Source organism: Palaemon carinicauda, chromosome 26, assembly GCF_036898095.1.
Source record: "Palaemon carinicauda isolate YSFRI2023 chromosome 26, ASM3689809v2, whole genome shotgun sequence".
Lineage (NCBI taxonomy): Eukaryota > Metazoa > Arthropoda > Malacostraca > Decapoda > Palaemonidae > Palaemon > Palaemon carinicauda.
Window position 1 is genome coordinate 73008774 of NC_090750.1, and position 27500 is coordinate 73036273.

Consider the following 27500-nt stretch of genomic DNA (forward strand, 5'->3'; position numbering starts at 1 on the left):
ATCAGGTACACTCAGGCTTCGTTGTTCCTTGCTTGCCGCTGGAAAAGAAATGTTGGTAATCAGACTTGTTCACGTCAAGCTGTGAGGTTTATTGTATAAGACTATATCAGGCTCCTTTTATAATAGATTTTTTGTTCATAAACATTGGAATAGTGGATGGGAAGGGTTATTTTTCTGTGAATTATATAATATAGGATAATATGATGCATCTTTTTTAACATTTTACATTAAAATTTAGTTTTCCTATAAAGTAAAGAATCTATTTAGCCATATCTCATTTCCTTCTTTAAAACTATGCAAAGGACCTCAAATAATTTTCTTGAATTGGGCTTATTTGTATTAGTTCATGTTAACGTATACAGTATATGCGTTTGTATGTACTATTCCTAAAACATCTACGTTTATTCAGAGCTATTTAGCTTGAGTTTGCTCCATTTTGTTCTAAGTTTATGTGAACGACTTTTTAGAATTACCAGTTCAATAAACCTACTGTATTACTTAACCTCAGATGATTGTTGGGGTACCAGTCCCGTAAGGAATTTAACTGGGCATTATAGGAAAGAAAACAATTATATCCTAGAATTGCAACATTTTGAAATTCAGTATTACCTGATATTTTGAAATTCAGTATTACCTGATATTAATTCATTGCTATTTTTACTATTCAAAGCATGGCGTTGGTAAACAATGGAAAAAATATTGGTTAATGGCTCCTATGTTTTTTTTTATCTTTAAAGGTCTTTTACAGTTCAGATTTATGCACAATACAATTTTTTTTTTCTTATAATATTGATAGGCATCGCCAAAACGTACAGACATGAATTAATCATAAATAGCATAACATCAACGGGCATAAAGAATTCTACATTTTTACACTAAATTAATAGTGAACAATATGTTTGGCAGACAAAACAAAACTAGTCTTTTATTTGATATAACTAATTTCAAACAGAAAAAAGAAGTAAAACTACTGGAGTATACAGAACATTTCATGCAAAAAAAAAAGAAAAAAAAAAAGAAAATCCAGAAAGATTAATCTACTCTCCCGAAGCTAATAGTGATTCACTCACTTCAGTTACTGATCCACAAGTGACTTCTGGGTCAACAGTGTTTTTGTTCGGTTTTGGAGGCTCTGTCACGGGGTACTGGAAGGCAGAGGGGTTCCAGAAGGGCAGGCTAATAAAGACATAAATGGAACAATTAAAAAAAAGGGTAGTTCTTCCATCCCTCTTGGAAGGGTTCTTTCAACAAAACTAGAGCTGGAATAGAAGTGTCTCTTAGGTCTTGTTAACAACAAGCGTCCTTTTTACGTCGTTTTACTAACCACAATAAACGTTGATACTTCATATTATTACTAAAGCTCTGTCCACACGATCGAGCATGCCCGACGGGCAAACAGTGATACCAGACCACAATAGTTAGTGAAAATGAGGGTTGAGGACGTCATAAGTGGGAAAACTGAAGGCAGGGAGCTGGCAACACTTTATGATGCCAGATCCCTGTCTGTGGTTTTCCCGCTTCTGACGTCATTAACCCTCATTCTTACGAACTATTGTGATCTGGTATCACTGTTTGCCCGTCGGGTATGCACGATCGTGTGGACAGGGCTTAAAAGATACCTTGGAATTTCTGAAAGCTGTCATCTTAATTTGGAGATAAAATCAGAAATGAATCTCACGGTACTATTTGCATCCAGACGAGCGATTGTAATTGACCAAAAGGAGAATATGAACGAGTTTCTTAAATATATCAGAATTTTATCCAAGTTCCGATGGAAAAATCCCTGTAGGTAAACGAATGATATAATAGAATTACTTAATTCTTTGATATCAAAAAATACTAGAAAGCAAACCTGTGTGGAGGTTTAAACAAACGATGAATCTAGAGTATACAACCTTCCATTGTAACTTTGGCAATTTATTCAGTTATATTTGGCACAAGCCAGCTCATAGTTTTGATGTCTTTGGGGGTATGGTTTTCCAACCCTCTCTTTATTACAGATAATCAAAGCCAAGAAAATTAATGCAAAGGATTAAAGGTAGACGCCTAATAGACGAAATAAGTTAATATATTGCATACTTATTTCTTGTGGAAATTAAGAAAAAAAAAAGTTTTGCATTACGTGTCATCCATTATTAAATAACTACTTAATTTCTTAAAAAGAGAAAAAAACATATCTTCGACATTTGAAGGAAGATGTTAAGGAAATGTTAGCTTTCCGAACGATTAATGGCCAGTTTAGCAAATATAATTTTTGATAACATGACAAAGTAGTTGTCTATGCATGCTTTTTTATCCTGGGATCTGTATAATATCATAGGTACACTGACATGGAATAAGCATAATATTTGTATCAAGCCATGAAAAGCAAAGGGAAAAGCATCATTGCAGTTATTACTTTTGTCTGTTGACATCATCAGAATTCAATGAAAATATAAACAGGTGAATCGTATTACTACAAACTTTTATCCCTTTTAGGACAGATTTTTGATGATCCCAGATAAGTCGGAATTGTGAAGAGAAAATGTTATTTGGTAAACCCATGTTAATGACTTTAATCAAAGAAATAATCTGGGAATTCATGTTAACCACCTGTATTTAAGGTCAAAATTCTATATTCTTCAATTCGATTTATCTACGGACATCAAAAACAAGGAATTCCGAGGGATCTCATTCAATTTATAAGTACTATACAGATGTGATTGTCTTTCCATTGTGAATCTGACGATGTCGGTAGATGGAAGTACTAACTCCAATCATGTATTTTGCTTTCCCTTTGGTGTTTTATGGCAAATACATATATGTATATATATATGTGTATAGTATATATATATATATATATATATATATATATATATCTGTGTATGTTTGTATTTATTTATATACAAACTGTAAATAGATATATGTGTATTTATATATAAAGATATAAATATATGATTTTTATGCACCCATACACATCCATATACATTTGCAGTATACACACACATTTTATATATATATATATATATATATAATGTGTGTGTGTATATATATAGGTGTACATATATATACATACAAATATGTATGCATGCATATATGTATGGCATTTCTCTTATTGCTTATGAGGAATATTGTTTTGGTTTACGAACATTTTGGATTACGAGCTAGCTCCCGGAATTAATTAAATTCGTAAACTAAGGTAACACTGTATATGTATAGCTGCTTCTATTAGCGTGCATTTCCCATTCGTATGGGGTAACACAGTTGCCTTCTTTTGAAGGACTTTGCTTTGGCTTTGGGGTGGACCATAGTCCCAACCGGCTGCCCTGCCTGACGTTGCTAGACCCTGGTAGCGTATGTTTGTGTGTTGTACCAGCCACCATCACCCTTCCCTCCAGCAGCGAGGAATCATGGCGTAGTTAGGTCGACAGTTCGAGACATGCGAGGTTTATATATATATATATATATATATATATATATATATATATATATATATATATATATATATATATATATATATATATATATATGTATGTATGTATGGGGTCTGCGAGTGTGTGTAGATTTGAGCTAGCTCCCGGAACGGATTAAATTCGAAGATTGAGATATCTATATATATATATATATATATATATATATATATATATATATATATATATATATATATATGCATGCATATACAGTGGTACCTCAGTTTACAAATTTAATCCATTTTGGGAGCTAGCTCATAACCCAAAATGCTCGTAAACCCAAACAAGTTTTTCCATAAGAAATAAAAGAAATTCACTTGATGTGTTCTAAATATCCATAAATACTCATTTTTAAGTTTTTATAATGTTTTGAATAAAACATCTAAAATGAATGAAAATTAATAATTTTCGTGAAAGAACAGAAATATATCGACAAATCAACTAGCACTTTCCTTTTGTGGAAAGTCATGGGTGGCGTGAAGGAGATGAGAGAGGAGGAGGGAGAGTGGTTACTACTTGGAGGGAGAACCCCTGTCCGTGAAAAGTTATGGTGAAATATCCAAGTTTTTTCTCTTGGACAGCCTTCACTCTTAATAACTGAATTGCTGAATTTTCTCTGCTTGGACACTTAGCTTTGTTTTACACTTTTACATTCAATCTTTACAAGAAGTGTATGTAGGGTTGACTGTTTTTGTGTTTTCATTATAATGATATAAAATGGGATATATCATTTTCTGTAAATAGATTCTCTGCTCGCCGCGTTGAAGCCTTATTTGGGTGATGGGTTTTTCAACATCGATTTTCACTTAAAGCGAGAGGTTTGTCACTCTATCTATCCTCCTCCTTAGATGAAGTCTCCTCTGCTGCTACCTTTTGTTGTTGCTCCTTATGCAACTCTGCCAGGTCCTCGATCATCAGCTGCTGTTTATGCTCTTCCAGAAGATCACTGATGTCATCTTTATGTACCTTAAACCCGATTGTCTGGCCCTGGGACACAACTGCCTTCTGCAAGTTTTTTAATCCCTCAAAATTACGTTCAAAACACATTCTGGCTACAGTTTCATCCATAAAAAAATTGAAGATTATCTCGGTGAGCCCTTCCCGGATCTTATCCATCATTTTGAGACTGCCCAGTCTTATCCATCATTTTGTGGCTGCTGGTGATGTGGAAAAGTTCTTTCCAAAACTCTTGGAGGGTGAGATTGGGTCCTTCGGTGACCTTGAAACATCGGTGGAACATTGCCTTTGTGTACAGTTTTTAAAATTTGAGATCACCCTCAGATCCACGGATTGGAGAACTAGAGTTGTGTTAGGCAGCAGGAACCTGTCCATTAGGTCACTTTAACTGTCTGGAGGATGGGCAGGAGTATTGTCCATAAGCAACAAGGCTTGGAGTTGAAGATTCTTTTCCAAAAGGGACTTTTTGACCCCAGGACCAAAAATCTCATCGACTCATTATACAAACAAAATGAGGGTCACTCAGACTTTGTTGTTTGAGTTTCACATGATATTCAGTTGCTTTCTCTGCACCTTGTAATCTTTAAAGCCTCGTGGATTCTCTGATTAATACATCAGGATAGGTTTGACTATACTATCCCCACTGGCATTAGCATAGAATAGTAGGGTTAGACGGTCTTTCTTTGGCTTGTGACCAGAAATTCTTCTGCAGTAATGAAGGTCCTCCTGGGTATCTTCTTCCAGAACAGACCAGTTTCGTCGTAGTTGAACATTTGCTATGGCATGTAAGACTTGAAATCCACGAACCTTTTAAATTAAAAAACAAATGCCTCCACATCCTTGATATTGGAGCTCGCAAGCTTGCCACTTCACACTAAACTACAGATGTCTCCTCTTCTCTTAAAGTCAGCAACCTAGCCATGGCTCAGTTAAATAGTACGTTTTCTTGGTCTACTTGAAAAAAAATTTGCTTTTTATTATAACTCTTGTCTATTGTAATGTGGTCCTTTCATTTATAACATTAGTTGGCTATTATGCATTTTTCACCTGGACAGAAGCAGAGAAGGGAGGGAACCAAGGTGATGATAATCACAGATTGCAATAGAAAACAGAACCAGCCAGTTGGAACACATAAGAAGCTCAGGTAACAGTCAAAAACACTTTAGCCCCTTAAGGGAGTAGTGCCATCTGTGCACCTCGTGTTGGGTACTTGAGGCAACTAAACATTACTAAATGGTCTTAGAAGTACAGAACACTTTTGGCCCATAGTTGCATCCGCTCTTTTGTCTTCTATTTTGCCTCCATCCCTACATTGTTTCTTCCATCTTGCTGCCCAACTTCTTTCAACTTTTACTTCATAGTGCAGCTTAGGTGTCCCCCCCCCCAGTTGTATTTTTGTACTGAATAACCTCTCAGGCCCCAGGGTCTCTTCAAATTGTCAAACTTTCATATAAAAAAATAAAGGCCCTACAGAATTGTTGAATGGAAGGAAAAGACTGGAAACTTGTAAGTAAAATGTATTTTGAATTTGACCAGTCAGAGCTAAAGGTGTGGAATTAACACTGGTCTTTGAATATAGAGGCAGATGAGTACAGAGAATGTATTCCAAAAAGCAACCAAAGAAGAAATTCTAGTACTTTGTCTGTTTTAATAACTAAATAGTTTAGACTGTGTGAAGCAATGCTGACCAAAGAAATTCCCATTGCAGGTATAGAGAGCAAACACAGAAGCAACTGTAGGGCACAAACTTATTTAGCAAAATTAGATATCCTACGACTCTTTGGAAGAATTCATAAATCATCAAGTTGGTGAACCTATGTTGTGAACAAAGAGAACCCTAATCCAATAATTCTAAATGAACAGTCTTGAAAGCAGTGAAGAAAAGGAAGAGCCAACAGGAACATGGAATACTTCCAAATAAAGTCAGAAACAATAGAAACTGTCAAAACAAATCACCACCTGGCGAATAAGGCTGAGGGAAACAATGAAAAAGGTATAAAGCCACAGGTTCTTTGTTGTTGGCTCAATAATGAAAATAACAGTAAGTAACCCTGAGCCTAAAATGGCTGAATGAAAGTGAAAGACAGAAAATGTAATAGAAATTAAGTGTAGTTCCAAAACTGTTGTGAAATGGGGAGAAACTTAATTGGTACATATTTCTGACGATTGCTTGAAGGATTTCATGGATTAGGTGTCTGAAATTTTTCCAGCTTCTTTTGTCATTTCTCTTGTAAAATGCTTCATGATTATAATAATAATAATAATGATAATAATAATAATAATGATGATAATCATAATGATAATAATTTGGTAGTAGACCTCTTATAAGTATGTTTCATAGAAAATTATTGCTACCTCAGTGGCAATTATCTTGCAGATGAGCTTCTCAATGACTTGGATTTTCTTTTTCTCCAGTACTGCATACTGCCAGTAACCGTGGTATAATGGATATCAGTAGTGCGGAGATTAATGCATAGAGTAAGTTCTATAATTTTACTGAAAAAAAAATAAACTGACACAATAGGTAATTAAGTTCGGCTGCTACTCATTACGAGAGGGTGCCTGGTTGTTCCTCTCATCATCACATATAATCCGGGAGGAAATAAGGAGAGTTGGCTCTATTTATACCTTCAAATTGAGCACTGATCGCCGATTGGTTCTCTTCGTCAGAGTCCATACCTGGTCTGGGGTGGAGCTCCTCTCCCCTTGGCTTATGCATTTGCTGGGAGGGGTCCATCACAGTTGGCCTACTTCTCCACTCACAACCATCAAAGCTGGGAGGACTCTGGGTCCGAGTTGAGATGGATGGAGCTCCCAGTGTGGTGCGCTGATTTGCAGCTCTCTGCCTGATTGGGGATTGGAGTCTGAAAGCTGTGCTGCCACTCAGATTCCTGGTCTGGAGAGTCCCAAGCTGCTTGCTGATTGGCCGAGACACTTGCTGGGAGAGTCTCAGTCGCAGACAAGCTACAGGGCTTCTGATCGTCGTCATCCTCATCAATGTTAGCAAGTTGTTAGGTGATGTTCTTATGGCAGGAAGGGAGGAGGAATATCTCTTGCATATTATAAAGGTTCGGCTTCTCTGGCTGGATGAGCAGGGCCTCCAGAATCCTGAGCCTTCTGCCGTCCAGGACATTGCCAATGATCTTGGTAATCTTAATAATAATCCTTACGTATGACGTTCTTGTGCATGAGGAGTTAGTGCATCTTAAAGGCTCCTGGTTGAACATGGTAGGACAATCTTTTAGAAAGTAGCATCATCGTCACTCCAACATAATGGCCGTGTTATCTACATACTGGGCTTTGGTGAGAATAGATAACATCGGACTTCAGAAAGTCCTGCACTGGAGGGGACTGGTTATTCTTCATGATGAAAGATCTTGTCTTTGCGGTCTGGTAGTTGATAATCAGATTGATATTAGTGTTTTCTTGAACAGGCTTGACGTCGTTCTTGATAATGTCCTTCATGGCCTATTCATCCTGTTGGTATTGTCTGTGCATAATGCGTTTGTAGTACAGCTTAACTCTAGAAGCCGTGTTCTCGCTGCTGGGCTCTTTCTCGTTCCAGTTTGTTGTAGCACATTTGACCTCTCAATTGACCTGCCTGATGGAGAGGTCCCAATTAACTCATGCATTGATGATGGAGGTATTGTATGTAGTTGGGCATTTGCTGTCACTATTCAGCAAAGTTTTAGGTTCGTTGGCTTCGTATAGACAATGGTATCTAGGATATCTAGGAGGGGAAGATGGTGTTGTAATGGTGTTCTAATGTGAATGTAAGGGAGCTGCCCTCCCCAAAGGTCCTACATAGTTCATCAATGCATTGAGAAGAGAGGGTTTTCATAAAGGTGACGTCAATATAGTGAACATATATATCTGGGCAATCTATTCATGCAAAGACTTGCTCCTTGATAAGACCCATGCAAAAGTTGGCGGAAAGGATGCCAATGGGGCTGTCCGTTGCAATACCATTCTTTTGTATGTACATGTGCCCTCGGTGGGCAGCAAAAGAGCCCTTCTTAGTACATATCTCTAGGAGGGTGCGAAGAGGGGTAGAATTGTGTCTGTAGACTTAATCCAGAATAGGTTGGATGGCCTCATCTACAGGAACATTAGTGAAGATTCTCCTTGTCAAGAGAAGCACTGTATTTGTCAAGAAAATATGGAATAAGGAGAGAATTGAGTCGTTTTGCTAGTTGGTATGTCGACGTTAGGCAATGGCTAATGATAGGGTGGAGGAGGTTCCCTGCCTTATGGGGGCTACAAATTCCCTTAGAGGTAACCCAGCCCAAAATCACCAGTGATAGGCTGGAAATAGACAGCATTGGAAGCTGCGTTGATAACTTCAGTGGTGCAGTTCACCTCCCATTTGATGTCCACTGTATAGTTGGATGTTAGACGTTCAATTTTCAGGTGTTTACGAGGATGATATCCAGCATCTCGTGGTAGTCCTTGGTGTCAATGAGGATGAATGCTGCAGTCTTTTCTGCTCTCCATACAGTAAGGTCAGTCAGCTTCATCCCAGCAAACAGTACCACTATGGTACTGTCCAGTGTCCTTGAGGGATTTGGCAAGGAGGAGGGGCTGAGAATGGAGTCTTATCAAGAGTTTAGTATGTAGCCTCTTGTCCGTTGGTCTGGGAAGTGTTTGTGCTTGTCTTATTTTAATATTTTCCTTTCAATCATGGAGTGTAATGAGTGTTCAGCCATTTATTTTATAGTCTATTCAACAAGATTGCACAGTATAGTGTTGATATTCCTCCGTATGTGATACAGTATTTGAAAATATAAAAAGAAAGGTTGTATTTTCTCCTATTGCTGAAAGGTATTAGACAGTCGGATACAAAATACAGACTTTAGGGACAACAGCTGCAGATATTTGTCATTTCAAAATTGAATGAAAAATATAGACAGACTAGGTTTGGAACTCGTGTGCGAGTAATTTTTCTAAGTATTTTTCCCTTTATATATAAGTCAAAATTGTTATTTCAGAAGTCACGTTTTTAAACCCCATCCTGTTGCACATTTTATTCCACAGATATTAAGAAGTATCAGCCAAAGAAAAATTTATTGAAATAAATTACCGATATCCTGGGGACATTTACGTATTTGGTTTCACTAGACTACTACTTTATAGATAACCTTAAAGCTTAGAATTGGTAAGTCGGTTGTACATCATCATCAAAATCTAAAAGGATTGCCTCCATTTCTAAATCTAAATTGAGTTAGACATAATTCTAATGAAAATTAAACAAGTAACAAAATAAAATGGGAGAATTACTTCTAATTTACCAGGCACATTTGTTAATAAGAATGCACCTCATAACTGGAGAGTCAATTGCAATCTAAGAAAAAAAAGAGGAAAAACAAGCTCTAAGAAACTGTTGCTAGGGCGGACGGGGTTCTAGAGTCTCCTCCCAACTGCACTACGCCTGATTAGTATACCTCAGCTTTCCAAAAAGGGTGGAGCTACCTCTTACGGTGTCAGGGTGACTCCTTACACGTCGAAAGTTTCGCCGGAATTCTTTGGCTTCCGCTTTTATGTTCCTTCCGATCATTCCTGCTGGGCATTTTATGATACAGTATTAACTGAGCGTAGTGGACCCGGTTTTTTGGCAATGATTTCGCTGATCATTAGCGTGAAAGATGCTCTTAAATCAATGGAATCATAATAGTTCTAAGTAACTGTTTTCTAAAAGTATCTTTCACGAAAGGACAGGTAACATGGGAAATATTTCATTTGTTTTATCAGTTACATAGATCTCATTACAGATTTTCTATTTCTGAAACCTTGTTTTTTTGGGGTGTCTTAACAAAACTAAAATAAAAATATACAATATGTAGACCGTAAACAAACTGAGTTTATGATAATCTCTAATTTGACCTGAAAGATAAGAAATTTCCTGCATTTATCTTCCGTCCAAGACACTTTTGAGTCGGGCTTTTTGGCTATTTCTGTCTGTTCTATCATCACGTATTATTTCGAGCACAAATAAAGCAAATTCATAAACACAGACGGTAACTAGCTCAGCTCTTTAAACATTTTCCACTGATAATTAACGATTTCTGAAAATCAAGATTGAAACTAAATTCAAGATATGTGATGAAAATTGTTCATATTTCATACAAAAGTTCTTTGAAGATACAAGCTTATTACATATTCTCTGTTGTGGGGGGCGTTCTTCGTTAGATATTCCAAGGTCAGTGACAGGTAGTTTTCATTAAGGGGAATAGCTTTCAAGGTTAAGCATTAAAAATTGAAAAAAAAAAGTAGATAAACTATGCTATCCTAGCCTTTTTGTGTTAGAAGTATGTGATATAGTGAAATGTATTAAGATAATATCAATAGTAATAGATAATCATAATTCTAATGCTAAGAGAATTTTAAAAGCTTATATAATTATGTCTATCCAATAAAACATCATTATAAATTGACTAAGTATTTTATGACATAGGTATATTGTTATTGAAACCGTGTATTCTTGGACAAGCTATAGAATTTGTCAGTTATATATAGAATGTTAGGGTTTATTCCTTGAATATGTGGCAACAACATGCTAATGTATTACAGAACAAAAAATTACTCATTCAGTCCAGTGACTACCTCAACTTCAATGTCTTGTGGAACTCATTAACAACTGTATTTGGGAGACCTTACCGTCAAAGCACGTTGGGCAGCACAAACCTCAACCAAGGAGTCAAAAGAGTAATGAGATGTATCAATGATCGCAATGTTTAAAAGAAGAAGCTTTCTGCTAAGGGAAACCGCCACTTCTCAGAGGAGAGACAGTTTTGAAAACCACCAACTTCTCAAAGATATTACAGACTAAGAACCATTGACTTTTCCTCAGTGAAGACCTGGTTTCCAGAACCATCAACTTTTCCTCAGTGAAGAACTGGTTTCCAGAACCATTAACTTCTCCGTAATGAAGAATTGGGTTCTAGAACCATCAACTTCTCCTCAAAGAAGAGGCTGTTTAAAAGCCACCCAAAGAAGAGGTAATTTTGTTAACCACCAACTTCTGAAAGAAGAGACGGTTTCAAGAACCACCAACTTCTCAGAGAAGAGACGGTTTCAAGAACCACCAACTTCTCAGAGAAGAGACGGTTTCAAAAACCACCAACTTCTCAGATAAGAGACGGTTTCAAGAACCACCAACTTCTCAAAGAAGAGGTAGTTTAACCAAATACCAACTTCTTATCAAAGAAAAGACGGTTTAAAGAGCCACCAACTTTTCCTTAAAGAAGAGGTGACTCCAAGAACCACAACCTTTTCAAAGAAGAGTTGCTTTTACGAGCTCCCAACTTCTCAAAGAAGAGACTACTTCAAGAGCCTCCAACTTCTCCTCAAAGGAAAGATGGTTTCAAGAACTCCAACTTCTGAAAGGAAAGATGGTTTCAAGAACTCCAACTTCTCAAAGAAGAGATGGTTTCAAGAACCCCCCAACTTTTTTACAAAGAAGAAAAGATTTCAAGAAACCCCAACTTTTCTTTAAAGAAGAGACAGTTCAAGAACCCCCAAATTCTTCATAAAGAAGAGACAGTTTCAAGAACCCTTAACTTCTCATAGAAGAGATGGTTTAAAAGAACCCCAACTCCTCCACAAAGAAGAGATGGTTTCAAAAACCCCTAATCTCTCCTCAAAGAATAGAAGGTTTCAAGAACCCACAGATTCTCAAAGAAGACAGTTTAAAAAACAACCAACTTCTCAAAGAAGGGACGGTTTCAAGAACCTCAACATCACAAAGAAAAGACGGTTTCTAGAACCCTCAACTTCTTCTCAAAGAAGAGGCAGTTTCAAGAACATCCAACTTCTTCTCAAAGAGGAGATGGTTTCAAGAACCACCAATTTCTTCTCAAAGAAGATATGGTTTCAAGAATAACCAACTTCTCCACAAAGAAGTAATGGTTTCAAGAACCCTCGACTTCTTAAAGAAGAAGCAGTTTCAAAAACCACCACCCTCTAAAAAAGTGACGGTTTCAAGAACTCCCAATTTCTCCACACAGAAGAGATGGTTTCAAGAACTTCCAACTTCTCAAAGATGAGACCCTTTCAAGAACCACCAATTGGCTTCATGTCTGACTGTAATACTATGATGTTAAGACCCACCTATGTTGCTGATAGAAGACTTAACAGACGGCATCTGGGAGGCTAGATTGCTCCTGGGGTTGAAGCGATCATCGTCCTCGCCCTCTTCAATGATATCCGGCAGGATTAGATTCTGTTTGTCTTCTGGGATTCTGCCAGTACAAGATATAGACCACCAGGGTGAGGGTTCTTCGGACATAACATGTTATGAGAGGGACTGATAGGAATGAATTCTGTACAATAGGAGAGTAACAACAAAAGATAGAATGAATGCTTTTACATGATAATGTCAAGGATTTTGTTTAAAGGAATATGTTGATATATTGCAATTGAGGAACTCAGAAAGGAAGTGAGGCTTTGGATGATTTTATGGAAACACTTGGTTTCAAAAACCTTTTTTTTAACTCTTGCATCGTTTACTTTATTTCAATAGATGACATTGTGTAGTTTTTGTTGTTCAAGATTGCTTATGGGGTAGCATTTTAATTTGCGACTGAAATGGATTTCTACAAGATGATTATCAAAATAATTAACTGACGATTACGAAAGGAATGACATTCGTTTTGTATAAAATACCCAAGGAACACTGTAGTATATATATTTTAAAGAATGCACTCAAGGAAAAGAAATGCTTTTCAACGTTTTTGAGGGTACGCATACTCATTTTTATCAAATGTTGTTGAACTGATGTAAACCAAAATGTTTCAGCCAGAGCTCAGTACGTAAAACCGTAGATTTGGCATAGTATTTGGATAAAGTCCATTAGAATTATGCAATAGCCATGGCATTCTATTATCTAATTATGCGTGCATGCAAGTATCAACCATATATCTCTTTTATACTATTTTTGGTATTCGATATATATATATATATATATATATATATATATATATATATATATATATGTATGTATGTATATATATATATGTATTTATATATATATGTATGTATTTATATATATGTATGTATATATATATATATAATGTAATATATATATGTATATATATGTATATATATATATATATATAATGTAATATATATATGTATATATATGTATATATATATATATATATATATATATATATATATATATATATATATATATAGAATGGCCAAAAATTGTATATACTGTACATGAACATGACTATCATTCATAAATGTAACTACCTTCATACATTACCATTTAGGAATATCGCTCATTTATAAACAAAATAAAATTTTTGCCCTTAATATTTACATTAGGCATAGTGCGGAGACCCACCATGTTGCAATTCTCTTTATGCTTTACGTTTCATGTTCTCGAGTTTGTAACATTGTAAACATGATTATCATGCAAATAAGAATGAGTATATATGGAGACACTTTAATAAAACCTATGTAGTTTATCATGTAAGATATTGTGCGAATTTTTTAAATCTTCATGTAAAATTAATTCAGTTGCACTCGTCATCTAAACCTAAAATGAAGCAAACGGCTGTGGCAAGAGCTTTTGGCCATAGGGAGTTATAGTTTGCTAGTGATCACTAGAAAAGGGGATTTTTTCGATATCTATTTAAATACTCAGTTACTGGTCTAGGAAATTGAACATTAATTAATTGATCATTTTGAAATGCTCAGAGCGCACTAATATATATTTTTGCTTGAAAATAATTGATATAGTTTTTTTTTAGAACTGAAAAATTATACATTCCCTGGTATTATCATTTTGACAAAGGCTACTGGACTATGAAGAATGGTGGGCGACTAAACCAAATTGAACCGAGTCTTCATTGCAAACGTGAGGATGATCAGCAAGAGCAATGAGACACACTGATTTTGATAAACGGGAAACGAGGAACAGAAATAACTGGGCACTACAAGAGAAATCAAGGGAAAGACATATGAGGTTAAAGGACTTGGTGGTTGAAAAAATCCAGATTGGCATAGTGATTTTTTTTTTTTAAATATTCAACTTCAAATCTGCAGATCATAATACAAGTCTTGTTGGCTAAAGGCTTCGACTATATTAATGTAGAGCATATACAAGGGACACTATGAAACGACAAGGTGCTTCAGACAACACACAATTATGTGAAGCAAAGATTACTTACTAAACAGAAGAAAACTTGAAGCATTTTGTTAAGAGATTAATGCTTGAATCTAAGACTATCATTAGACAATCTTACTATCATTACTTCAAAAGGATATGTAAAATAGTAAAAGAATCTGAGCCACACCAGCAGTCATATATGTAAAAGAAACAACAATTGAATATTTCATGTTATGGTAATTGAATTAACTTGAATACTGACTGGCAGATGGCTCATAGAACAGAAAAATGAATACTGACTGGCAGAGCTCAGAGAATCGAGAAAAAAATATATTCTCTAGAAACACAAATAAAGAAAAGAAAATGCGAATCTACTTGCAGAACATCTATGATAATACTACCAAAGTCTTTTAAAAGTCATCTTGGTTTTACTTACACCATATTTGCCACTGATCCTCTATACGTTCTTTTCTTGAATTCCGCCGATGCTTCGGTGTACGGCAAGACCGGACTCTCGTCGTCATAGAAAATGTCTTTGGCCAAAGGAGGCGTTCGAATGAGTAAGGTATCCACGATTAGGTACGACACCTGCGGAGATGTGTACATTAGGCTGTTTGCATATTTGTTATTGTTTGAATAACTACAGTATATAGGCAGGTAATCTGACGGTTGGGGCAAATCATTCAGCTACACATTCTTATGTAGTACATGAAAGTGCATTCACATATAAATATACATAAATCAGGAAACACACATACATGTAGAGTCTATGCAATGAAATGCACTTTTTTGTGAAGATGTCTGATTAGATAGGGTGTTGGAATACTCAGAGTTTGATAATCTTGTCACCTATTCAGTGAAACGTTCTAAAAATCAGGGGCTAAGAAACCTTAAAATATATTTAAAGTACATGCATGTACAAAACTGACCTTTAATCAAAAGAAATAGATCCATTGACAACTTATTTTATCAAAGATTTGATCAATCTGTTAGATTGACCAAGTATAACATTTGCAGTGATAAACATGTTAGATTATGAATGTTAATTTATCTGTAATAAGGTTCCTTAAACTGATGAAATGTTGGATTATGGAATTCACAAGTAGTTGAATACTCATATTATTTTTATAAAGAAATATTGGGCAAAATATTGTTACCTGAGAATATTGTGGATTTAGGCATGCTGGCGGAATACATAGTGCTGCGTTGCAAAAGATAGGTTGCACTGTATATATATACACACACACACATATATATATATATATATATATATATATATATATATATATATATATATATTCATATATATATATTCATATACATATATATATATATATATATATATATATATATATATACAGTGAACCCTCGCTACTTCGCGGTTCGACCATCGCGGATTCACCACTTCGCGGATTTTTTTCATAACCCATGTCTATACATATATTGCGGATTTTCCGGAAATATCGAAAATACCGCGATGTGACCGATGGTGCGAGATTGGAGAAAGTAAGGAAAATTGAATCATGATTGATTTTCAATATAAATGAAACTTTGAGGAGCAACAAAGATATCATTTGTTAGAGAGATAGAGAGGTAAGGAATGGGAGGTAGTGAAAAGTAGCCCACACAGAGAGAGAGAGAGAGAGAGAGAGAGAGAGAGAGAGAGGTAGAGAGAGAGAGAGAGAGAGGTAGAGAGAGAGAGAGAGAGAGGTAGAGAGAGAGAGAGAGGTAGAGAGAGAGAGAGAGAGAGAGAGAGAGAGAGAGAGAGAGAGAGAGAGAGAGAGAGAGAGAGAGAGAGAGAGATAGAGGGGGGTTTAAATGTAATAAACAAAAAAATTTGATAGGTTATAACACATTGGTGCTTATGTAATATCAACTGTATACTGTAGACGGTTTGAATAAGTTAAGAAATGGTATAAATGATACTTTGTTAGTGTATTCGTACACACTCAAGAGCGGCAGCTAGATGACAGCTGATCTAATCACAGCCAAAAGTAAAAAAAAAAGTCAACAATACTCGATTTTTAAAACACACCCGAAATTTAAAAACAAAAGTACACGCTTTCTTAATGTGCAATTAACTATTTAAAGAGTGGCAATTTTCTAGAATAAAATTATATTTCCCAAAAAATAGTGGTTTGCTGATGAAATCGGATGCCGTATTTTTAGCTATGATTGAAATGGATGTAGACTCGGCCTAATTATTTCATTTCGTATTTAATTGACACTAAGAAAACTAATTTTAGTTTCTTCATCTAAATGTAAGTATTGTATAACACGAAGAGAGAGAGAGAGAGAGAGAGAGAGAGAGAGAGAGAGAGAGAGAGAGAGAGAGAGAGAGAGAGAGAGAGAGAGAGAGAGAATCAGCTGTTGTAAACAAATGGCGTGTTTTTGTTTCGTGAGAATTTCATCGCCACGACTTTAACAACAACATACTGTACTGAACTTTACAGTATTATACAGACTACTGTAATATGATAAAGTAAAATATTTGTAATCTATTTTATATGAAATGGGGCTATTTTTGTTTTGTTTAAAATTTACATTTACGTATGTAAAACAACTCTCTCTCTCTCTCTCTCTCTCTCTCTCTCTCTCTCTCTCTCTCTCTCTCTCTCTCTCTCTCTCGTAGATTGTTTTCCTACTTTGCTACGTATGTATGATTTTATATAGATACGGTAAATAATATTTGTAATAACATATTTTATAAAAGCTTTTACTGTAATATCATTATTTATCACTTTCATCATGCGGGTTAAATTCCTTAGTTTGTTTACTGAGCGTACTTTATGACGCCGTCGTTTCAGGCGGCGTCATAAAGAAGAAAATTTCATTTGGAAGTCCTAAGAAAAATTAAGGTAAAACATTAGTAATAACCAAATCAACATACTGTACTGAATAATCAATATAATTGATGCAAAAACTAACCTATAAACAGATGTGTAAATGCGTTTGTTTCTTCATTAGGATCAGAGATAAACGTAAACAAAACATTGGTTGCCATTTTTTATCGTGCTTTTTGGCGTGTTTAGGAAACGCATGATATAAAGTCGCCTTTAATAATTGTGCCTGTTTTAGTTTAGGGTACTGTATTACATGCATTAAGTGTTCTGTACATTAAAGGGTAGTTTGTTAACAGTACTACGTACAAGGGAAGGTTTTAAAAGTCTGAATATACATGTTAAATAAATAGGTAAATATGGTGTTACTACTTCGCGGATTTTCACCTATCGCGGCCGCGTCTGGAACCTATCTACCGCGATAAACGAGGGTTCACTTATGTATATATGTGTATATAAATCTTCTGTCTAAGTACAGTAGCTTTCCTTCACGAATTGGATGATCAAGGTGTCTATTGTATATCTACTGGACGTATTGTATGTTTTTTAAATGTATAATTGCAAACTAATATCAGGAATCCAATATGTATCATTAAAGAAGTAATTATGACAACAGGAATTCAACAGAAAATATCTGTAGTTAGTTTCTCATGTATATGACTTTGGACTCGTATTGATATAAATCTAGAATGAATCTTTTGGAGGCAAAAAAAAAAAAAAAGGAAAGGAGACTCTCAGTTCTCTCCTCAGCCTCAGAACTTGGTTTAAGGCCTCTTCTACACGAGGGGCAAATGCACGACAGACTCTGTTACCAATTTTGTGGTACGGGTGACGATCACGAGTGTAGATGACGTCATAGACAAGGAAACCACAGGCAAACCATCTAAAGCCCTGTCCACACTATCGTGCATGCTCGACGGGCAAACAGTGATACCAGACCACAATAGGTATTGAGAATGAGTGTTGATGATGTCAGAAGCGGGAAAACCACAGGCGGGATCCGGCAACACTGTTTGTTGCCAGATCCCTGCCTGTGATTTTCCCGCTTCTGACGTCATCAACCATCATTCTCAATACCTATTGTGGTCTGGTATCACTGTTTGCCCTTCGAGCATGCTCGATAGTGTGGACAAGGCTTAAGAGGCCGTGCCCGTTGTTGACGCACTGGATAGATGCCTGAGTCCTGACTAGGGACCATGTTGCCCTGAGTCAACTGTGGCTGCCTGGTGTCTGGCCCAAGTCGTTCACCTACCAGTGCCTACTGCCTGACTTGGACAGATAGAATACGGGCAAATCAGAGTGCCCGCCCTGCATTTGGCCCTCGTATGGAAGGGGTAGGCTTTACGGTCCAGATCCCATAAATCCAAGCAAAAGGGAATAACTAATAATGATTAAGTTACCTTCATGTGTCTGTCGATGATCCAGTTGAGTTCAAAATCCTCATCATCATCACCGAAAGGATTGATCAGTTGCTCGGCCACCTTGTAAACATTGGAGTAATTAATTAATTTTGTTCCTTAATATAGATCCTGTTGACAATTTGATAAACGATTCAATAGAATCACAATTGTAACATTTATAATTAAGTGGGGTAATCCTCAAGATCAAAGTATGTTGGTTGTATAAAAAGAAATTGGCAGTCTTATAAATTCTGCGTTCCTCTGACACCTTTATGAATTAGATGTATCGTAGACCTTGATTGTCCATATATACACCTTAGTTTTACTACCTTTACTTTATTTCGCCATCCATCTATGGTGATATCTTACCTTGAGAAGACCCATGTACACGAAGAATTGCAGGAGAGTGAAGAAAGGGATATAGAGATCAATCTTGTGCTTGGACATAGGCTGATTCCTGTCCACGTACTGGCGTCCGACAATGGCGGCCATGAAAAAGGCGTACGTTGCTATGGTCACGACCTGCAATGGAGTAGTTTAAGTACTTAAGCTGACCTGGATTGACTATAGTTCAGACACAAACCTGAACAAACTATAGTTATAGTTTTGACATTTTACTATTTCTAATTATAGTTTTGACACTGACCTGGACTAACTATAGATTTCACACTGACTAGGGCTTACTACAGTTTTGACACTGACCTGGACTAACCATAGATTTCACACTGACTAGGGCCTACTATAGTTTTGAAACTGTCCACTGATCTTTAAGAGCATACAATTAATGTTGAAGTGATTTCATTCAACGATGGAACCATTATTTTTAATTATTTACATGGCAACCCCAATACTTTGCAAGCTTTTTGAAGAGAATGCTTATCATAGCCTTTTATGCAAGGACCATTTCTTTATAAATGCTCTCAAAGATAACAATGTTAGAGGTTTTATTTGTTTTATGGCGTAAGAGATTCAAATTGTTTAGAAACTATAGCGAAGGATGTAGAAACGTTCTTACATGACATCCAATTTGCTGAAATAATAGCATTTAAGTTGACAGCGTTCAACATTTGAATGACTCAAAAATGACCAAGTGAGATAATAAGGTTTGTATTATGTGCTATAAGATGTTAACTACTCTATTAATTCCATTGCAGAATGAAGGTTAAATGGACAGAAATATTAGAAACGTGTGATAATAATTCTAATAATTATTCTATGTTTCTTTTCAGCATTTTTTAAAGGATTAAAGGTTTGTAAAGTCCGCTCATGAATGGCAGAGGCAAGGAACCGTGATATTGTCCTAGCAAGCAGGACTGACCATATATTACATAAAATTAGCGCCCAGGCCTCCTCTCCACCCAAACTAGGAGCAGGGAGTGCCAAGTAATGGCTGCTGATGACCTATAGGCTCCCTCAAACCCCCCATCCTTAGCTCACAAGGATGGTGAGATTGCAGCGACCAAAGGAACATATACATTTGAGCGGGACTCGAACCCTAGTTTGGTGATCACCAGGCAAGGACGTTACCAAATTGCCAAATACATTTTTTCCCACCCAAATACTAAAGTATTTAATGAGACTAAACTTTGAATATTTTGGTCTTAATATACGATGCATTTTTTAAAAATGTGAAATGTAAACAAGGCTCTTAATTCCTATTTAAAAATTTGGGGATAAAAATTATATTTGGTTGAGGGTTGAGGATCCATAAGTATCAGTAGTAGATCATCGATTTCTGAAAACCCGACTCATTTGAATTTTTTATTTCTCCCTAGTTTTTTACTTAACTGTTCGCCTGTTTTTCGTTGTTCAAACCCTCTTTCTATAGTTATATCCTGAATTAGAAACCTCTTTACATGCTCCCTTCAGGTACTGTAAACCTTTTGCTATAATTGGTTCATGAACTTGAAGCCTCGTTCCATAGTTGGTTCATGAACTCGAAGTAATTTTCCATAGTTGGTTCATAAACTCGAAGCCTTTTTCCATAGTTGGTTCAGGAACTCGAAGCCTTTTTCCATCGTTGGTTCAGGAACTCGAAGTATTTTTCCATAGTTGGTTCATAAGCTCGAAACCTCTTTCCATAGTTTTTTCAAGAACTCGAAACCTCTTTCCATAGTTCTTTCAGGAACTCGAAACCTATTTCTAGATTTGGGGCATTGTCTCAAAATTCTTTTTTTAGTTCGTTCATGAACTGGCAAATTTCTGTCATTATTCTTTCAGGAACTCGAATCCTTTCATGATCTCTAAATTTCTCTCCACAATTCGTTATTGAACTGGATTCATCTTTTCATAGTTTATTCATAAACTCAAAACCTTTTTCCATAGTCTTCCAAAGAATCGAAATCTTTTTCCACTGTGCCATCATGAAAACGAAGCTTCTTTTCAAGGTATTTTCATGAACTCGTAACCTTGGTTCATAGCTCGTTTACGATTTTTATTTACTTTCTGTAGTTCTTATATAAACTCGGAAGCTCTTTCCATATTTGTTCATGAACTCGTAAGCTTTTTCCATAACTGCTATGAATTACAGATCTCTTTCCATGGTTCGTTCTTCAAATAAAAAAAAAAATAAATTCCACTCTTCATTTATAACCTCAAAATATTTCTCTACTCGCCTGATATGAGCACTTCACAGGAGAATAAACATGATGCTATACCATTTCTGCAAAAATTAACTGCAGTGAATTTCTTGCAAAATTTTGGTGAGGATACGTCTTCTAATGTATGGAAATTGTCCCAGACTTTGTCTTCCTACCTAACAAGTTACGTTTTTGCTTTCTACAGTGAATGACCACAATTTTACTCACTTATCAACTAAGATGCAAGGTAAATTATACACCATCGGTTAACCCTAAATGGCAGTCAGATGGATATTTCACAGAAAGTAAATTCACAAAAAATATCTAAGTTTTCATGTCGGCTGCATATACGCACCAGTGAATAGCATTTTTCACTGGAATTAATGAGTGAAGTGCAGCATGAATAAAGTGAGTGGGCCTACATGACCAGGGGGAAAAGAGAAAAACCAGAGTACAAGATCTTCATTATTTAAGAATAGGTCTACCTTAGAATAAAGATCTTGCACTTCAGCTTTTCAATATCCTCGTGATCACAATGGTCGGTTATATATCGGTGAATATTGACAGCTGACAGTCGACCTTAAGACTGAGGCACCTGGATTTTCTTCTAAAATACAACAATATATATCAGTGAATATTGACAGCTGACAGTCGACCTTAAGACTGAGGCACCTGGATTTTCTTCTAAAATACAACAATATATATCAGTGAATATTGACAGCTGACAGTCGACCTTAAGACTGAGGCACCTGGATTTTCTTCTAAAATACAACAATATATATCAGTGAATATTGACAGCTGACAGTCGACCTTAAGACTGAGGCACCTGGATTTTCTTCTAAAATACAATAATATATATCAGTGAATATTGACAGCTGACAGTCGACCTTGAAGACTGAGGCACCTGGATTTTTTTCTAAAATACAATAATATATATCAGTGAATACAGTATTGACAGCTGACAGTCAACCTTAAGACTGAGGCACCTGGATTTTCTTCTAAAATACAATGATATATATCAGTGAATATTGACAGCTGACTGTCGACCTTAAGACTGAGGCACCTGGATTTTCTTCTAAAATACAATAATATATATCAGTGAATATTGACAGCTGACAGTCGACCTTAAGACTGAGGCACCTGGATTTTCTTCTAAAATACAATAATATATATCAGTGAATATTGACAGCTGACTGTCGACCTTAAGACTGAGGCACCTGGATTTTCTTCTAAAATACAATGGTATATATCAGTGAATATTGACAGCTGACAGTCGACCTTAAGACTGAGGCACCTGGATTTTCTTCTAAAATACAATAATATTGTCTAATGAAAGCCACGTTTTTTCCCGGTCATCCAATGAAGATAAATCCGACAATATTTTGATATGTAATATATAACTATTATTTGAATGGCTATTAAAGGTGTAGCAATCCCGGTTGATTAAACGGCCGAAAACCTAGTTCCATAGACTGCACTGCTACTATATTGGCCCCGAGAATATTAATTATAGCTAAGGATTTATTTATTCAGGGCCGTTGAGCAAATGCATGAAAACATGAGAAACATTATTTGCATCACTGCTTCCTCATAATTTATTCGTGAATTGCTGAGCAAGGAATTGTGCAATTTTAAATAGAATAAATTGAACATAGTTAAATGAGTAGATATTGGGCTAACTTTATTAATAGCCCAAACCCCACCATTTTAACTTAGTTACTGTAAAACATGGGCTTTGACCAAAGTTTCTTCTAAAGGATAATACAAGAAAAATCGAAATGAGAATTGCAACCTGCTACCTTGTTAAGACATATTCATCGTACCGGAGATGAAAGTAAAACAAACCGCTGAATCAAATAGACTAGAATGAATAACAATGGTCCTGAAATAGAAAAAAGGAGAGATAAAATCTATTCGTAAAAATATACACGGGAGCAAAGAAAAAAAATATGTGGGTGCAGTATTTTTTAGTTAAAAAAAAAAACTATTTTTGTCGTGCAAACAGGAAAATGGAGGTCAATAAGTGGCCACACAGTAGTGACTGTGGGCTTTGAAGATGAAAATGGAGTCATGGATTAAGGTCTTATCACACTACGTAACGGGGTGGGGGAGAGTCGGGACTGTGAATTGACAATACACAGCAAATATATAGACACTAACCAAAGTGGTTATTATCTTTTACGCGACGGTCGTCGTGAAATGGAGTTATACGTAGTGAAGAGTGAACAGTTGGATTGCTGAACGCAGCCTTGTTGAAGAATGAATGGTCCCAGTGATTGTAAACATCCTCTATCACTCGTTTGTACATTGTTTATTGTTCACTGATTAATAGAAGTCGTTATTATTGCCTTCGGCATGCAAAGGCTATGTATCACCCATGTCCGTTTGTTTGTAAGCAACTTTATATAAAAATGACAGTAACCATTTTAACCACACTTGGTAGTCATGTTGGGTATGACCCAAGGATGAATCTGTAACATTTTGGATATGTACACCAAAGTACAAGTACGCAGCAGTACTTTGAAAATAATCACAATATTAATTTTTGTTAACTATTCCGCAAAAACTACAGAACCAATTTCAACTAAACTTGTTGGACTTGTGGGGCATGACCCAAGGACAAATCCGTTATATTTTGAAGAAAATGAATCGAAGTACAAGTATGCAGTGCTGTTAAGAGCAAAATAAGACTGCTTGGTGTGGCGAAGGCACGCTCTCTACTAGATATTTGTCTATTTTGATATGTATCTATGCACAGGAGTCTATATTTGCATATTAATTTACATTTATATTCATCTATTAGATTGAATTGTTTTCCTCCTTTGGTTAAATCTTCATTGGAATATTTTACAGACTTACTTGTGCTGTGGTCGATGTATTTTAGTAGGTCGTGAGTATTAAATATATCTGTCAGAATGTTCTTGGTATGATGCTTAAGCCAGGTAGTAGATTAGTACCGTCAGTGTACATTAAGCGGTGTACTGTAGACATTATTTAAAGATCTAGGCAGCGTTCTTTCACCTCCTAACTGCACCTTCTTTTTTGGCTTTCTGCTATATCAATGTTCCCGCTTCCTTTCTTCCATCTTGCAGTACAGCTTCTCAACTTACACTTTTTATTGCAACTGCAAGATTCCCCCCTTGTGGCACGTAAGCTCTGTTGGATATGAATAAACTCCCTAACCTAATAATTTTTTCTATAATTTCTCCGTATTGTTTCATTTAATTTGGATGCATAATATGATTATGTTTTAGCAACTGATATTTATTTACCAAGAGCTATTTGGATTTTTTTTTTTTGATCCCTGCCGTTTTCTTTCCTTGTAAAAATCTTGTCTTTGTTCGCTCCCATTGCTGCTGTCTGAGTTGAGTGAATAGCCATTGAATGGCCTCCCATGTTTTCATTGATAGGCCTAACAGCTTAGAGGTATTCGAGAGGTTTAAATTTAATTAAGGAGGAGGAGAATCTAAGAAACGTATATATTTTGTAGACTAATGAAATCTTTTTTATAACTGTTAAAATTTTGGTTTTAATTTGAAAGAATTTGAAACTACATTTGTATGATGTATAATTATATATTTTTTCGTCATCCATTCATTTTTGGTGATTTGCCATACCTGCTCAGAATGATAAGTGACTGGAATACTTCCTTTAGAAATAATTGGTGGCTTTTCTGGATTTAAAATAAATAACATTGACTAACCTATTGATGGAATGTTTTCATTATTTATTTTGATCTAATGACTTTTAATATTTTTGAAGTGTCACTCAGTGAGGTGGTTGCTACTTGCATACTCTGGTATGCAAGTAATTTCTCCTATTGAGGCAGTTACAGTAGAAAAAGAAGCGCATGTTTTCGGGCCGTGGACTATTCCGGCCCAACTTCTATCAGTCCACGCTTAAAGACTTGCAAAGAAACCAGACGGTTTCAAACACCTGGGAAAGAAGGTGTATCGTATAATATATATATATATATATATATATATATATATATATATATATATATATATATATGTGTGTATGTGTGTGTGTGTATGTGTGTATGTATATATATATATATATATATATATATATATACATATATATATATATATATATATATATATATATATATATATATATATATATATATATATATATATATCAATGAGTATGTGTTTATGTCTAATTGTGTTTGTGTGTTATATATTACATTATTTGCCAAGTTTACTATGACAGGTATTGATTAATTGTTTTTCTTAACCGGCAGATAAACTAATATTTGTATAAAATTAAGTTTTATCAAGAGTATCTTTATAAGACAGTCTTAGTCACCAGTTTAAAATCAAGTGTTAAAGCAAAATATTCCCAATTATGTTCCGGGTTTTAAGAGAAGAAATCTTCTCCTAAACCCAAGAGGGCTAGGATAGAAGTTCAAAATCATTGTAGAATGTTAATAATGTTTTTTATTTTTTTCAGGACTGCTTTGATCTTGTAGTCAATGGGACCTGGGGATATGGCAATCAAGATGGTAAGTAAACTCATTTTAACATAATACCTGTTATTCCTTAACATATTTCTGTCTCATGGCCCAAAATTATATTTTAGAGGAGCATCTTAGTATGTGTAAATAGTTGCCCGTTGTCTCATTGGTGTCCTCCATTTCTTTATATAGGTTTTTCTATGGCCATTAGGCCTACTGTAGTTTATATTTAAGAATAGCCATTATCTTTAATTCGGCGGTAAATCAAATAAGAGAGAAATGTTAACTATTTCCTTTTTCTAATAAAAGAATGAAAGCATTAGCATGAGAGCATGGAAAGATAAATGCTTTGATTTAAAGACAATTAAGGAAAGTGATAACATTTTGCGCTACATAGGTTAGTGGATAATTTGAGATGTAGAATAGTTTGTAAATCGTGGCCGTAAAATATCAGTAGGGGGTGTTTTTATTTTCTCTCTGGAAATGAAGTCTTCCGCTGGTGATTCCGTAAGGGCGAAAATCATTTATCCAAATGGAACAATAAGATACCCCTTTTACCCCCAAAGGACGTACTGGTACGTTTCACAAAAGCCATCCCTTTACCCCCATGGACGTACCGGTACGTCCATGCAAAAAAATGCTATACAAATTTTTTTTTCATATTTTTGATAATTTTTTGAGAAAATTCAGGCATTTTCCAAGAGAATGAGACCAACCTGACCTCTCTATGACAAAAATTAAGGCTGTTAGAGCAATTTAAAAAAAATATACTGCAAATGTGCTGGGAAAAAATAACCCCCTGGGGGTTAAGGTTGGAAATTTCCAAATAGCCTGGGGGTAAAAGGGGTTTCCCTCGATTACTCAAAGTAACGGAATTCAAGACGAAATATGAAACTTCTATTCTGTGTAAAATCTCTTAGAACCTCCTATTGCTTTTTTTTTTTTTTCTCAAATAATTCGAGTGATATTCTTCCCCCACTTCTGTCTCTTCATATTCCATTGCAATATATGTCTAGATAGCACGTTATCAAGATAGCAAAACCCCCTTAAATATACGGGAGGGGGAGGGGAGAGTCGCTTCAAACAATATGCTTAAATATTGGAAAAATAACATTGTGATTATGTTCTTGAAAAGCTTCGTTACATGATGGTATTACAGCAGCCGTCAAAGAATATAACACAAGAAGAAAAAGGATGGAAGTCATGGTGTTTATACTCCGGAGACCCTTACTAAAAGTCAAATTAATTTACGAAAAGTAAAGAAAGGCAATAAAGATAATCTATTAAGCGAAGCCAACGACAAAGACGGCATTGCTGAGAAAAACAAATATTGTCGAGGTATAAAAAGGGATTACAACTGGAAAGGGATTGTAACTGGAAAGGGATTGTAACTGGAAATGAACTGCAACTGGAAATTGGGTGGCTGGGTGAAGGGTGTGGGGAGGGAGTTAGGTATTGGTTACGTGGTCATTTAGATGCAGCGAGATATTTTATGAAATTAATAATAGGGAGAGCCTACAGTACCTGAGTATACACGAGCGGCAGGCTCACCCAATCGTAACACCAGAGCATGCCACATTTGGCTCGGAATTCGAGAAACTCCTGTAACAAAAGGGTAAATTTGGTAGGGGGGGAATTGGGATAGAAAACGAAAAAAAAAGAGAGATGTAATTTAAAAGAAGAAGTAAAGAGGATCAGT

The 27500-nt window shown here is 35.7% G+C and overlaps 2 protein-coding genes across 6 annotated transcripts in view; one reads left to right on the forward strand and one right to left on the reverse strand.

Annotated features, from left to right (window-relative positions):
- Positions 1-27500, forward strand: part of LOC137619581 (uncharacterized) — a 177910-nt gene that overhangs the window by 25511 nt on the left and 124899 nt on the right. Inside the window, exon 2 of the mRNA XM_068349741.1 lies at positions 25798-25849. The gene's annotated coding sequence lies outside the window, so the exon portion shown is untranslated. The remainder of the gene's footprint in view (positions 1-25797; positions 25850-27500) is intronic.
- LOC137619580 (bestrophin-3-like) overlaps positions 1-27500 on the reverse strand; it is a 136498-nt gene that overhangs the window by 10498 nt on the left and 98500 nt on the right. For 2 of the 5 annotated variants that reach the window (XM_068349738.1, XM_068349735.1), the window contains 6 exons: positions 19130-19282; positions 18761-18841; positions 14957-15108; positions 12513-12643; positions 9876-9965; positions 1-38 (listed from right to left, as the gene is read on the reverse strand). The exon at positions 1-38 is cut by the window's left edge and continues 122 nt beyond it. In XM_068349738.1, coding sequence (XP_068205839.1) covers positions 1-38; positions 9876-9965; positions 12513-12643; positions 14957-15108; positions 18761-18841; positions 19130-19282 — 645 coding nt within the window. Of the gene's footprint in view, positions 39-9875; positions 9966-12512; positions 12644-14956; positions 15109-18760; positions 18842-19129; positions 19283-27325; positions 27404-27500 lie in introns of all 5 variants that reach the window. The other 3 variants (XM_068349736.1, XM_068349737.1, XM_068349739.1) reach the window with 3 other exon arrangements.